Genomic DNA, 15,170 nt, shown 5'->3' with positions numbered 1-15,170 from the left:
AAATTTACTTTTAAAAAGAATCTAAAACTCCATTTGATACTGTGAGATGCTTTGTATTATTAGCTATGTTTAGCGATGTTTTATCCTTGCAAATGTAATGTATTGTAATATGTATGATTTTGTGAGTGAGTAATGCCATTTTAATCAATTTTTTTTTGCCATTTTAATCAAATTTTGTATTTGTAAATGGTTTCTGCTACATGTTTGCTATTTGGACCTCAGGAAGACTAGCTGGTTGCCATGGCACTAGCTAATGGGGATCCCCTAATAAACAAATAAACAAACCCACAACTGCCTGAGGACAAGTGTGGGACGTTTCGGAGAATTAATGCAGTGATGGGGCCTTGCGGACAGTGCCAACTGTGATTGTGGACCACATCTTGACCAGCTGCCCCAAATGCCGGCCACCAAATGGCTAATAAGCTTGGACGACGGGACGCTGTGTGTGTTTGCACCTGCCTGTGGGTCGTACTATTTTCCGGTGCAGAAACAGTCATTGCCAACAGTTCCTGGTTTGATGAATTGCATTGCACCCACTGCATTAATTTATTTACATTTCCTCCTCCAATTTTTTGGCACCCCTTATGAGATCCGCCTACTTTACATTTTCATGAGAGGGAAATGCGCCAAATGGATTGTGGGTGCATTGTGACACGCTGATTCCCTGGGGTTTGTACCCCTTATTAGTGCGTGGAGTGATGTTTGTACACGTTTTAATACCCCTAAACCTTTAGTAAATTTGCCCTTGACTCTCTAACCCTTCAGTAGATTCTCCAGCATAATTCCTTCTCAATGTCTCGCTCCTCTCCTCCTTGCTAACACTGTATCATGTTTTTCTGCAGTCTGTGCTTTCTCCTAGACCTCCTCTCTCTCTCTCTCTCTCTCTTCTGTTTCAGGTGTCTTGACACTGGAGTTGGCAGTTCCTGATCTGTGGTTCGTGAGATACTCTAATGTTCCTGTTTTCTGTCCACTAACCCCAAGTCAAGGCAGATGTTCTCCACCTCTGAACCTGGTTCTAACGGAGGTGTCCATTCATTTGGTCCAACTGTATGGTTATTAGTGAAATGAACATGTTTTACGAGCCTTTAAAGGGATCATTGTGCCATGATCAGAATCACTGATCCGGATAACTGACAATATCTGCAAAAAAGAGGAGATTTGGAGCTTGAAGCAGATTTTCTCTGGTTTCATTGTTTGGTTGCAGTGACATTGAAACATTGTTTATTTCAAAATAGATGGAGTTACCTTTAGATAGTTTGGCTTCAGACAGCGAATGAAGGTAGTTTTGCATCTGAAATAAAAGCAGGCACAGGTAAGGCTGTTAGAGCATGAGGCACAAGGCAAACATCCTGTTGTTTGAGTATAAATAGTATATCACTGATATCAATCATAGTTAAGCTCTACTCGTACTCACATTTGGAGTACATGTAATCAATTTTGGTTTACCAGTGCAGAGGTTCCTAACCTTGGGGTCAGGGCCCTATTTGGGGTCACGAGACACTGATAGAGGGTCTCCAGATGCCTTAAAGGAACTAGGAATATTTTTTTTTAACAATTTCAGCTCATTTTTGCTTATTTTTACCCTTTTTCTGCAACTACACTAAACTTGCAATATTTTAACCTATTTTCATCACTTTCCATATTTTTGCTCCTTTTAATGCATTTTTGCTGCACTTCTCCCATTTCTGACGCTTCTCCATCAAATTTCAATGCCTTTTCTGCACATTTTTTCCACTTTCAAGACATGTTTGGCGCTGATTAACCCTTTCCACCCCTTTTCCACCAAATGTGAAGGGAAAAAATGAAAAAAATACAACATTCCTAGACAGCCAACTGTAAAGTGTTCATAAAACTAAATGGATGCCCAGAAGATGCAAAGGTACTGATGGTGAGGAGTATGGAACAGCTGACCAAGTATGAGTAAACAAGTTACACTGTCTGTCAGAGTTTTAATTAATCGTGCAGCAGCAGCTGAGTGAGTGAGTGAGTGCACAACGCACGAGTCCGTGTGGCTTCAAATGTAATTAAGTCCATTTTTCTAGTGCAATATAATGTTTCACCTAATGGGGGCACTGCACTTATTCCAGGGTTAGAAGCACGCAAGGAAAAGGACTTACACACACCGGAGAATGCGCGTAAAGCCAGATTTGAATGGGAATACCCACATTTCTGGGATGCTCCACCCACAGTGTGTAACTGGGATGAAGGCGCATAGTGACTGACTTAAGTACAGGAGGAGAATAGCACACAGCCAGAAACAGCACTACTGCGCCGCTTTTTAGACTTATGCGCGTGGGAGAATAGAGCCCTATGTATATATTTGTATGTAGATGTGTTTATGTGCATACACTGCATGTCTTTTTTTTTTTCCTCAGCCAAAGCTCACAGACACTTTAACTAAAATGTCTCATTGCCCCAGATTTATTATTTATTGTTTACAGACTGACCTTTTGTTGCTATATTTAACCCTGATCTCCTCCTGATAGGCCTATGGATGATATGATTTATATATATACATATATATATACTGTATATATATATATATATATAGTGAATTTGAGAAGCAGATACATATGGAATTTTCGCAATGTACTAAGATTATTTTTTTTCAACAAGAAAAAACTACAATTCCAAGTTACTAATTCAGTTTCAAAACAGTAAATTAAATTTAAAGTTGCCTTTAATACCAAGTATTTTAATACCAATCATTCAAATTCGGTTTCTACTAGTGACACAAATCTCAGCCCATATTTCACCACCTTTTCCACCATTTTCCATCACTTTGAACACATTTTATTTTTGATTAAAACAAGGATTTACATCTTTAAGATAACTGTATACTATGGCACGAATAATTAAAAAACACCATTATTTTGGGGGTCGTGGGCTGAAAGGTTTGAGAAACTTAGTGAGTACACTTTACTAGTGCTTAATAAAAGGGCAAGGAAAAGCAAATTCAGTCTTCCCATTGGCTTTTGATGATATAACAACCAATCAGGGAGCTGGATTTGGTTTTAATCCCTCCTTTTTCATTTGCATTATGTCTACTAGGGAATCTTTTTCCCTTTACTAGTATGACTAGTAGACTAAAAATAGCCTACTGGTACTACTAGTAAGAGTTTGAGTGGACTAGTAGTACTACTAGTAAAGTGAACTCATGCACTGTAAACCCAAAATGAGAACATGTACTCCAAATTTGAGCTTAAGGTTGATATTACTTATATTAAATTGATGCTCCAACAGCTCTCCACATTGTTAAGAGATGGAATGAGGTGAGGTTTGTTGGGTTTATCAGGGCTGTTTGCTCTAAACAGTCTGAGCCGTCACCTCTCCAGCCGGCCGGTGAGTTCAGTCAGGGACTGCAGGAAGTGGGCGGCGGTCGTTGACGGCTGCTGGCGAAGGCCTTTCCCTCTCCAGCCCAGCTCCTTCTGTTGGATATAATTGTCCTGAACCTTCCGGAACAACTCTGACACCATCTAGCACAGAAAAGAGGGAAGATGATTTGGTTTGTGTTATGGTTAACCCATAGGTCTATGAGGAAGGAACTGGGAGGCTATTACTGTATAACTAAAGAAGGATTGTTTATTTAGGTGAGCTCACCGTTATACGACTCCGAGCAAAAAGTTCCACCACCTCCGTCCTAAACTGATCGTGATTCTTATTCAGGAAGTTATGGACCTGAAAAGAAGGGGAGATATGAATCTAGATTGGATGTTTAGTGTTAGTGTGTGATGCTGATACCTGGTAGGTGACGGCTCCTGCATAGTGATAAATGGTGAAGACTGGCAATGGGTTCTTTGGTTTGGCATAATAGGGGCTGTTTCCATGGTGATAGTGGCACTTCTGGAGAAAGGTGTGGTCGGTGGCCTGAAAATCAATTATATTGTCAAAGGTCAGCTATTAGGTCAACTCCAGTGTTTAATTTAGATTACTAAGTGATAGGATCACTTGAACAAAGACATTTTGTGTTGTTCAGGTATTAGCGTCATGAATGTTTTTCTTTAATAAAGACTGTCGCAAACTTTATTTCCTATTTCCTTATTTGTAGTGGAGCCCAATTAATTGGGCGGATTTTAGCTACGACCAATTAATCAACATATATATGTACAAAAATGCATTTTAAACATTTTTATATTATTTAAATTAGAATGAAAATGGCCCTGTGTGAAATAGTGCTCCATGCCTTTCCTCTAATGAGAAGCTATCAGAAAGTGCACTAAACGGCAAAGATGGACATATATATATAAACAGTATCAATGTTCTTATTTTTATCACCACAAAGCGCAGAAGCGGCGCGAAGCATTCGTAAAGTGGTAAAGTTATGTTTTATCCATTTTGTCTGTTAGCAAGATAACTTGAAAAGTTATGAATGGATTTAAATGAAATTTTCAGTAAAATTGATAAATGGGACACGGAACAGGTGATTAAATGTTGGTAATATTCTGGCTACCAAAATTAAAATTATATATATATATATATATATATATATATATATACATCTCCCATTCATTTTTCCATCCACACTGTGGAAATTCTTGTTGATGATGTCATTTTTCAGTCAACAGCTCAATGTTTACAGGTAGTCATGGTAACCTTGAGTTTTACCATGTTACCGTGACGGGAGCGTGTTAGCTGAGCTTGATCTAATACATGAACACAATCCTGCATCATTTTCTTCCATGAATCTAATAAAGATTTTATCATGTATGTCTTCAGAAAGCATGGCCACACACTACAATCAGGTATGTCTGAATCGTGCTGGATTGGGATCCTTCAGTAACTGGTTCAGACACCTTGATGCTAACCCTGTATACTTTTCAACAGTGATGCAAAGTCACAATTAAAAACCAAGAAGCAAACATCCGCTGTGTGTGCTATGGTTTGGAAGTGTAAACAAAAACCTTTATCGTTACTGGTCATCGTATCACTAAGAGTGTCCTGATCTAATATTGATATCGGATATCGGTCCGATATCAGCAAAAATTAATGGATTAAACTGACCCGCATCTAATATCTAAATGTATTGTTTTCTTTGTCTTTATTAGGGTTATTTCTCAGGTTCTTCTAATTTATTTATTTATTCGACAGTAGAATATTATTTTATTTAAGGCTAAAATGTCTGTAACCCATTGGTTTAATGAATGGGTCAGTTTTTCACATACTTACTGTTGCTGACTATTGTTTTCTGTTAGACTAATATCATTTGATCAAATATTTTCTGACATTCTTCACTAGAACATAAGTTATAAAAGTATATATGATTCCCGCTGATATTGTATTGGTATCGGCCAATGTGCAGGGCTATAATATCAGTATCGAATCAGAAGTGGAAAAGTTGTATGCGGACACCTTCATTTATAACCTTTACATACAAAAATCATTCACAGTAAATTCATTACATACATTCTTTGAAAGCCTATAAATCTTATTGACTCACAGGAATTGTCAGAAGAACAGTTTGGAACACACATTGGACCTCATTTATCAACCGTTTGTACGTTCAGATCTGAGCGTGTGACGTGCGTTCCACCAAATTCACCCAAGCTTTGGTATTTATCAGTTGTGACATGAGCGTATGCTATGATCAGATCGCACGTCGTGTACAATAATCTGAGTGTGTGGATTTGTGCTGCAGCAGCAAAATCTGACTGAGAGTATTAAACAAACCTCAGCTGTCATTTAGGTATAAGCAGACACACTTTCAGAACAGATCTAAATTGATTTTAAAAACTAAATAAACTAAATTAAATGAATTTTTTAAAAGCCCATGTTATTACTGATATCACTTTTTTGGTTTTCCTTTCAAGGAATACTGTACAACTCCGCTTAGGAGGAAAAAGAACCTCATTCATGCTTTTAAATGTAAATTATTACAAATGTGCACTGTGCAATTTGTATTTAATAACTAATGTGATTAATTATAGGTGAAATTGGTTAAAGGCATAATAAACACATAAGGGACAACATTTTGTCCTTTTTAAGGCTTGTTTTGATTCATATATTATTTTAATGTATGATTTATTGCTTCAAGCATGCAGACTGATGCTGATCTCTATTGTCAAGTTGTTCTCAGCGCACACAGGGGGGCAGACGTCATGTTACCTTTGGTAACTACACAGCGTTTAAATGCACTTCTTAAATTCCAGTTTTCACACGTTCAAAAAGCACATCTTTGTTTTACTCCCCCTACAATGTAAGGACGCTAATTTTTATCTTAGAAAAGCTTCTTTTTTTGTTTGACCTCAGTGGGTGGGGCCTCTGATACAGGAGGGCGTAACGCGTTAATGATGATCAAATTCAGCTGCCGGATTTATCTACACTCAATCATTTGTACGCTGGGATTGGTCCGATATGAACGTTTCATAAATCACTGTCGTACGACCACATTTGCACTCAGATTTGCATCCGTTTTCACGCAAGGTTGAAAAATGAGGGCCACTGTGTTTCCAGGTTATACCTGTGGGAGGCAGGTCTGGTCGTCCAGGATGCGGAGGATCCCATGAGGCCTCGCAGAGATCAGCTCTATGCAGGAGTGGAAGTTCTTGAGAGGCATGGGATACCACTGAATGTGTTCTGCTGTGTACTCCTCCTGCAGGACACACACTGTCAGACCACACAAAGCACTCAGCTGGATGTGGATTCAATTACTAAAGGGTTCCAAGAGGGTGAAGAATGGAGTGACCTGCTCTTGAGATATCACTGCTTTGTTCACGAAATGCTGCAGCTGCTCATTGGCAAAGTTAATGCACAGCTGCTCAAAGCTGTTCATCGTCAGATCCTGCAGTAGAGCAAAGACAGCTGGATGAACCATGTGAAAGCTGTATGACGAGAACAGACTGCAAACCCACCTCGAATCCATAGATGTCAACAACTCCCACAGAGCTGTCCATCTCTGTGGGACTGAGCCAATCATTGATCTGCTCCAACAGCCAATCAAACAGCACAGAGTACAACGCTTTGGCAATAGCATCTCTGGAAACAGAGCACAGCTGCAGATGTTTTTGATATTTATTTACAGAATTGCATGAAAATTTAGTTTTTTTTAGACCAAAATGTGGATTTGAAAATAACAAATAAATATTAAAGCAATCATGTGACAGTCAAAGATTGAAGTCTATACATTGTTTAAAAAACTAAAAAATAAAATATTTGTGCCTTTTTCTGTGTTGTTGAATATTTGGACACTGTTTGAGTTTCACACAGTATTCATGTGTAACAGTTTGTTCCACATTAAATGTTTTAGTTTTGAAGTGAAAAATCCCCCTGGAGTTATAATTCCCTTCTTTTTTCCTGAACATTTCCTTCCAATTGATTGTGTTTTAGTTTGTACATTATGTGTGCTGTTTGATAGTTAAACCATTGATTCAATTTTTATATTTTTTACTGTAAGAAAAGGTTTGTGTGCTCCTGATGCCCTGCCTTGGAAATGATACATATTGATCTTTCTTTTTAGAATGAAAAATGGCTGTAATTTTGTAAGTTTCCTTGGAATTCTATTTTTAATTTAGATAAGGTGAGACCAGTAGCAGAAATACCAACATTTTTTTTTATTTTTTTTATTTTGTCTGCACATGCTGTCAAAGGTCAACACTACAAGAAGTGCAATCTTTTTAGACAGCAATGCATTTTTTTTTTTTTTTTTTTTTTTTTTTTTTTGTTATTGCAGTTAAATAAATTGCATTATTTTTTTGCATAATTGTGATCATCACCAGCCCTCCCTAAGGAAGGGTAAGGAACACTTTATTAAAGGTAGGGTATAAAAAGAGAGGGCAGTGTTACACCTAGGTGAGTGGGTGGGGGGGAGGTGGAGGGGGAAGAGAGCAGGGAGGAGCGATTCAAGGTAGAGAAATGGAAGGGTGGGGAAGAGTTGATTACTGTAAAGTGAGAGTGAGATGTGAAGTTGTAGGCATGAGGCTTAACTATAATGGTGGTGGCTGTGGGCAGAGGGAAGGAGTGAGTGGTAATACCTGAAACAGGTATTTGGGGTCAACGTGTCTAAGACATGCTAGTGCATCGTAGACCGGTGTATGTGCAAGAAACTGCCACTGTAAACCCAAGCGCTGCCCCGGACTCGAGGACGCAGCCAGAATAGCAGAAAGAGCAGGGGCCAGCGAGCCCCCCCCGGCCGAGCAGCCCCCCAGACGCCCCCAAGACACCAAGCCGAGAGGCAGCCACCGCCCCCCACATACACACCCGAGAAAGCACCTAGAAGCCGAGGAGCCAGCGCACTCCGCCGCCGCCCCCAACCCCAAGGCCCCCCACAGACATCCACTCCACCACCCCCAACCCCACCCGCGCACCCAATCCCCCGAGGGGAGGGCCAAGAGAGCCCCCCGCCCGAGATCCCAGCAGAGGGGCCAAGGCCCACGCCCAGCAGACGGCCAGACCCGCGACGAACGGGCAGCCTGCGGGCACCCGCTAGTGGGCCCAGAGCCAGCAGGGACCGGACCCCAGGCCAGAAGGCAGCACTGGGAGCAGCACGCCCGAGGACAATGACCACACCCCCGGCCGCCCTGGGCAATGAGGGTACGCTGCAGGCCGCGCCGCCAGCCCCCAGGCGCACCGACCCAGCCCCCCAGAGCGCCCCCAGAAATACCAACATTGTAACTTATTAAAACCTTATTTGGACTTTCTTTAGAATGCCATAGCTTTTATTTCAGATAGAATTGATTTAATCAATCTGTCATAGTTTCACATTTGTTGTATTGTGTTTTTTGTATCTGGTTGTAAATGGTAACATCCTTCTTTTCATTTAATGTTTGAAAGAAAAAAAATCTATATTTTTATGTATATGTACAGAAAAGCATTCACTGTTGTCAGAAGAGTAAAGAAATATATTCATTTTCAGCAAATATCATTATTGTGGGGTCTCACCTACAGCTAGATAATATTAATATTTGCTTATGAAGGTTTTTCTTGTTAAAATATATAAATAAATAAAAATAAACAATAACATTACAATACACAATAAAAAACAAGTGATTATTGAATGAAAAGTCTGCATTAAGAAGCCTCGCAGATATTTTTAAAAAGTTTACATGTATATAAATATTGGTAAAGTCGACCCCCAGTCTGCATGTTTCAAAACATTTTAAAAGTATGAAAAATGAATAAATTGGTAAATGTCCATCACTCCATTTTCAGAGCTGCTTGTTCCTGTTTTTTTTTCAGGGTTGTGGGGGTCTGCTGGTGCCTATCTCCAGCTAACACTGGGCGCTAGGCGGGGGTACACCCTGGACAGAACACCACACAGACAGACAACCATTCACACTCACATTCACTCCTACAGGCATTAGAGACTCCAATCAACCTCACAGTCATGTTTTTGGATTGTTTTCATATTTAATGCTTCCACACTTTGAAAGGTGAACTTTCAAGCCGCACCTGAAAAATAACACATTTTCAAATGTATTGAACTAACAGGGAACAAGTAACATCATATTTAATAACAAATCAAAAACTAGATTAAGCTAATCACCTGCGTAAAAAACAAATGTAAAAATGCCGGTAAAAATCGGTGCCAATAAGCTTAAGAAAGCACATTTATGAAATGAACCAACGGAGAACAAGTAACATCATGTTTCATAATCTGAGTAACATATTTCATAAATAAATTAAAACTCAAAAACTAAATTAAACAAATCATCTGCATAAAAACAATGCAAAAATACAGGAAATAACAAAACATTGTTTACAATGTGTGAAAAAACCTTGTAAGAAAACAAAAAAGGAAATTTATTTTTAATGTCTGCAATGAAAAGTTTGTTTATTTCATTCCACTTCGTATGTCGACCCTAGCCTCTTTACATTATTGTTATTATCAGAATAATTTCTTCACCTTACCCATAAAGATGCTTTACATAAGGAGAAAACATGAGCTAAAGTACTTTTTTGACATTTTATTTAATTTTGATGAAAGGGTTTCACATACACATATAAAAGAATACAAACAAGTAAATAAAAGCCAAGGTAAATATCTTAGTAACACGTTCAAAATATAGTTGTGGGTTGGCTCATAAAGTGTTCTTTTTAATTTAACTACTTATGACTAAAATGTTTCACTATTGACATTCACATTTTGTGAAAAGATGCAAAACTTCCAGATTTAACATAACAATACTGAAATTGCAGTAATGAACACATATCAACTTAAACAATTACAGTTCTCAGAGGTATTGTACAAAGAAACTATTTAGTAAAAATAGTGTCATTTTCTGGTGGTGATTTATTAAACAGCTTTAACCAACACAAGCTAAAAAATCCCCATTCATTCATCCTTCAGTCCAGTCTTACTAGTTTATTCTCCTGGTTTTCCTGCCAGTGAAGTCATCGATGACATCGTCACATTTCCTCGGTGACTCTGAAGGGAAAAAACAGAATATGAACCCACGAGCTAGTTTATCAACCATACCAAGTCATTAGATATGCATGATGTCATTAGAAATTGATAAATATTTAGATATTTATAAATAGGGAAAAAAAAGCTGTACAAATTTAAGATTTAGCACAAAGAAGATAAAAGTAGATGAAAGTTATTTATTATTTATTAAGTAGATTGACACAGAATACTAATAAAACACAAGTTTACATATAGAATACAGTTTTATTAAAAGTAAAAAGGTCTCTGGTAAATTAGAAATATTAACGTTCTACTTAATAATTTATGCGTCTAATATGTTCACCTATCTATAGATCATGTCAAGTCATGTATGTACAGTATATATCTATATATATATATTGATTAAATAAATAAGGCCCCCTGTATAAAACTCAAACTGTGACGTCACTCCTTACATGTAAAATAATACATAGTTCTCCTAAAATGACGTTAAACTACAATCTAATACATCAATAAACAGCTGTTACCATGCAATCAAAGTTTTTCGTTAAGCTAGTATTTTATTTTATGTGTTTCTGTTTAGCACTAGCTGCTAACATTAGCATGGTCGCTCCGCTAGCTTGTTTGACTATCATGGATTCATAAATTATCAAAGATCTTGAAACGCGAGCTTACCTCTGGCTTTTCCACATTTTTCCTCCTCTTCTGTCCATTTTTGTCTTCCCTGGGCACAGATCATTAGTTTGGATGTTTATGACGCCACTTGCAGCAACAGTAAACGTTAAACAACCGGTCCGAGCTGCCTGGATCGATTTGGGGGACGGGAATAAAACTTTTGTGTTTTTTTTTCATTAAAATTAGCTTAGTTTAGTATGGTAATAATATCAGCGCTTTTTTGTTTTTTTCTTCTAATTATGCGCCCCCTATGATGGCCGGCGCCCCTAGCATTTGCCTATACTGCCTATGCCACGGGCCGGCCCTGTGCTGACCTCAATCATTATTTTTGTACTTTAGTTCCATGATACATTTTGTTCCTGGTCGCATATATAATGCAATCTAATGATTGAATGCTCTTTTGATTTCTGCTATATTTTTAGCTTCTCATTATTACCTTATTTCTATGCAGGCGTTTCTTTTAGCGTTAATGGACTTTATTGTCAATTAAAGAAAGAATTTTAGAGGATTGGCATGAAATTGAAAATTTGCTCCTGTTTGTCGCGCCCCACCTGTCATATCTCTATTCCCCGCCAGGGGACGCGCGCCACAATTTGAGAAACACTGGTCGAGTCTAACCTTGATTCCATGGCACTTTCCACCGACAGGGGGCAGTAGATTCTGTCATAAGTGGTTTCCTGTGAACAGGAGAGCTGATCAATGACACACACACACACACACACACACACACACACACACACACACACACACACACACTGACTGACTGTGACTCTGTGAGTGATGACAGTCTGAAGGGCCTCAGAGGAGACCTGCAGCAGGGAGCCCACCCTCCTGGCCTCGGCCTCACTGAAGATACGAGCCACCTCGAAGGACTCACACTGACACCAACATATGACGTCAGTAACTGATCCTTCTTTCTTTGTTTATCAACATCAACACACACCTCATAGGAGCTGAAGCAGATGTTGCCGAGTTGAAGAATGGATGAGAGGATGGCCCAGATGGTGGAGATCTGATCAGCATGGAGACCAATGCTTTCAAAACACTGAACCATCACCTGAAAGTCCTCCTTATCATGCTTCCCCTTCAGTTCACAGGCCCCTCCCTCCACAGTAGCAGATAGAAAACACATGTGACATCATGATGTGAAGGTGTAGGACAAGCATTAAAGGAAGGGAAGACACACCTGGTTCAGGTAGTAATAGGTCTCTGCTCCCTGTAGGTACAGCTCCTGTTTGTCCCAGCTGTTCATCCCAGACAGAAGCTCATAGAACACATGGTAGTTCCTCTCCTCGTTCGCCTGCACAGAACAACAGCTGTGACTATGTCACCGTGTCTTCATTCACACACTCGCTACAGACATGCCAATAAGTTTACCTGTGCTTTCCTCAGTGTTGGGGTCAATTACAATTAAGTCTTCAGTTATCCATGTTTAATTACTGTAAATTATGATTACGGGAACCAGAATTTCTCCCAATCACAATTAAAATTACAACTATTATGTTTCCACTGAAAGTCAATTACAATTACGTTCTCAATTACTAAATTTCAAAATCAATTAATCACAATTACTGAGCCTTTAAATGGGGGGGGGATTCCAAGCTTGTCTAACTCGCCCATGAACACGCCCCCTTCAGTACTCATACAAACACGCATTGGATGTTTACTTCTGTTTTTCTGTGCGCTGTATTTGGCTACTTACTACATTTTTACATCGCTACAATACATTAGAATGATTATCAAAGTGAGGAATGCTAAGATCTCTGTCACGGACACACACACACACACACACACAGTATTTATAATAAAAAATATATAGGGGTATATTTGCAGGTTCGACCTGAAACTTAGTCAACGGGTTCCAAATACCACAAGTTGCAAAACGTTCTTAACGTTCATTTTAAAATTATGGCAGTCTCGGTAATGAGCGCGGTATTAAGCGCGTTACTTCCAGTTATGGGTTCATGACGTCACTGTGTCGCAGTTTGCTTGGGTTTAAAAAAAGTCAATGTTAAAAACGTTTTTGTACTGCTAAAAGTTATTTCAGTTAATATGTTATGGTTATTTAATATTTCATAGTTATTTAAAATTGTTCCCGTGATCCAAACTTCCTTTAAATCACAGGTCACGGACTCCACTTCCTCCTGTGCCATGCTATCGTTAGCGTCTCAAACACAGAACTCTCTGAATAGATCATTTGAATCCATCAGCATATAACTGTCCGTGTAATTGCTCATTCATGCTGTTTCACTATAGTCGGTATTGAACTCAACCCGTTCAATACTCCGTCTGGAAAGCTGCGGATTCTCTGTGGTGCTGCGCATGGAAGTTCTGACCACTCGGTTTGAAGGTAAACAATGATTTTTGTTTTTAAAAAAAAGACAGCCGAATTGTAGGTTGTACTTTATTTACTCACTCATGTAATTTGGAGCTTTACATTTTGTTTTGTGCAGTTTTGTTGTTTTGTTGATTGGCGCTACAATGGCTATGGAGTTTGGTTATCAGCGTCTCAAACATTTCACGGGAACAAACACACGGTATTTATTTATAATAAAGACATACTAAATGAGTAAAATAAAACAAAAAACCAAAACAATATTTATACAAAAAGTACACATAACGACAACAGAATAAAAATATGAACACCAAAAAAGATACAAAAATACACAAACTGACTCCAGAATCACACTACAATGGCAACGAAAACAATAATTATACAAAACATGAAAAATGCACAAAAACACAAATACACATAATGACTCCAAAAGACATACAATACAGAAAAATACACCAAACAAAATAAAACACACAACAAACACATTTACAGTATCATGCACATGTCCTATACAATTAAACCAGGGAAATTGCACATGCTTTTTTTTTTTAATTTTGCACACGCAAATTTACCCCTTTATAACACGACAGAGTACAGAGTATGTACACCTCTTTGTACATCCAACCTTCAAACACATACTCATTTGCCCATAATTGACAACTCTACTGAAGCTCCAACATGAATGCATAATTCCGACGGGCACTTTTAATGTGCTAGTAATAATGATAATAATACATTTAATAATTTAAAATGCACTTTTCATTCCAAGGAATCTCAAAGTGCTACATTTAAAAACACAATAAAACTACACAAGATTTAACACTTAAAGCTTTCCTAAATAAATATGTCTTTAGTTCAACTTTAAATGAGTCCAGACTCTGCACTCCTCTGAGCTCCACAGGGAGGCTATTTCAGAGCTGGGGTGCAACTGAACAAAAGGCTCTATCCCCCATGGTTTGGAGCTAAGTGGAGGGGACCTGAGGAGCCGGCCGCTGGATGATCTCAGGGTGCGGGTGGAGCTTTGGAGAGGGATGAGTTCTTGTAGGTATGATGGACAATGGCCGCTGATACATTTTTGGGTGAGAAGGAGAGTTTTGTTTTGAATACAAAAAGGGACTGAGAGCCAGTGGAGGGAGTATACAATGACATGATCATACTTGCGTACTTACATGAGGATTCTTACGGCACTGCTCTGAATGCACTGTAATCTTTGAATGTTTTTGGAGGTGATCCCAGTAAAAAGTCCATTGTAATAATCCAGTCTTGAGGAGACAAAGGCATGGACAAGTTTTTCAGTGTCAGAGAGGGTGAGGAGTGAACGGATCTTAGAGAGATTTCAGAGGTGGTATAACAAGGTCTTAGAGAGGCTTTTTATGTGGTCGTCAAAGGTGAGTTGATGAAACCTGACGCCAAGGTTGGTTATGGAGGAGGAAAGAGCAATGACCATCGAAGGAGAGCAGGGTTGGTGATTGGGTGAGGGGTGCCAACAAGTAGTGCCTTAATTTTTTCTACTGTTGAGCTGGAGGATTTAGTGCTCATCCATGCCTTTATCTCCTCAAAACAAGCAGCAACACGTGAGGGCCACGAGGAGTTGGAGGCAATTCTGATGTACAGCTGTGTGTCATCAGCATAGCAATGAAACAATAAGTTATGTCTGCTGATGACACGGCCAAGTGGAAGCATGTATGTTATAAGAAAAATCGGGCCCAGGACTGATCCCTGAGGAACCCCGCACATAACAGTGAGCAAATCGTTTGTGACCCTGACCAGGGCTGCCTCTGTACTATTGACAGAATGAAAACCTGACTGAAAGTTTTTGTA

At 38.9% G+C, this 15,170-nt stretch overlaps 1 protein-coding gene across 1 annotated transcript in view; it reads right to left on the bottom strand.

Annotated features, from left to right (window-relative positions):
* The window catches only part of myo15b (myosin XVB), a 96,763-nt gene that overhangs the window by 65,967 nt on the left and 15,626 nt on the right, over positions 1-15,170 (bottom strand). The window contains exons 12-22 of the mRNA XM_028476945.1: positions 12,201-12,314; positions 11,958-12,119; positions 11,779-11,892; positions 11,633-11,691; positions 6,849-6,972; positions 6,683-6,778; positions 6,458-6,589; positions 3,742-3,867; positions 3,601-3,678; positions 3,328-3,476; positions 1,246-1,291 (exon numbers count right to left, since the gene is read on the bottom strand). Of these exons, the coding sequence (XP_028332746.1) occupies positions 1,246-1,291; positions 3,328-3,476; positions 3,601-3,678; positions 3,742-3,867; positions 6,458-6,589; positions 6,683-6,778; positions 6,849-6,972; positions 11,633-11,691; positions 11,779-11,892; positions 11,958-12,119; positions 12,201-12,314 (1,200 nt within the window). The remainder of the gene's footprint in view (positions 1-1,245; positions 1,292-3,327; positions 3,477-3,600; positions 3,679-3,741; positions 3,868-6,457; positions 6,590-6,682; positions 6,779-6,848; positions 6,973-11,632; positions 11,692-11,778; positions 11,893-11,957; positions 12,120-12,200; positions 12,315-15,170) is intronic.

This window comes from Gouania willdenowi, chromosome 19 (assembly GCF_900634775.1).
Source record: "Gouania willdenowi chromosome 19, fGouWil2.1, whole genome shotgun sequence".
NCBI lineage: Eukaryota > Metazoa > Chordata > Actinopteri > Blenniiformes > Gobiesocidae > Gouania > Gouania willdenowi.
Note: the sequence above shows the minus strand (reverse complement) of the source record. Positions and strands in the feature narration are given on the sequence as shown.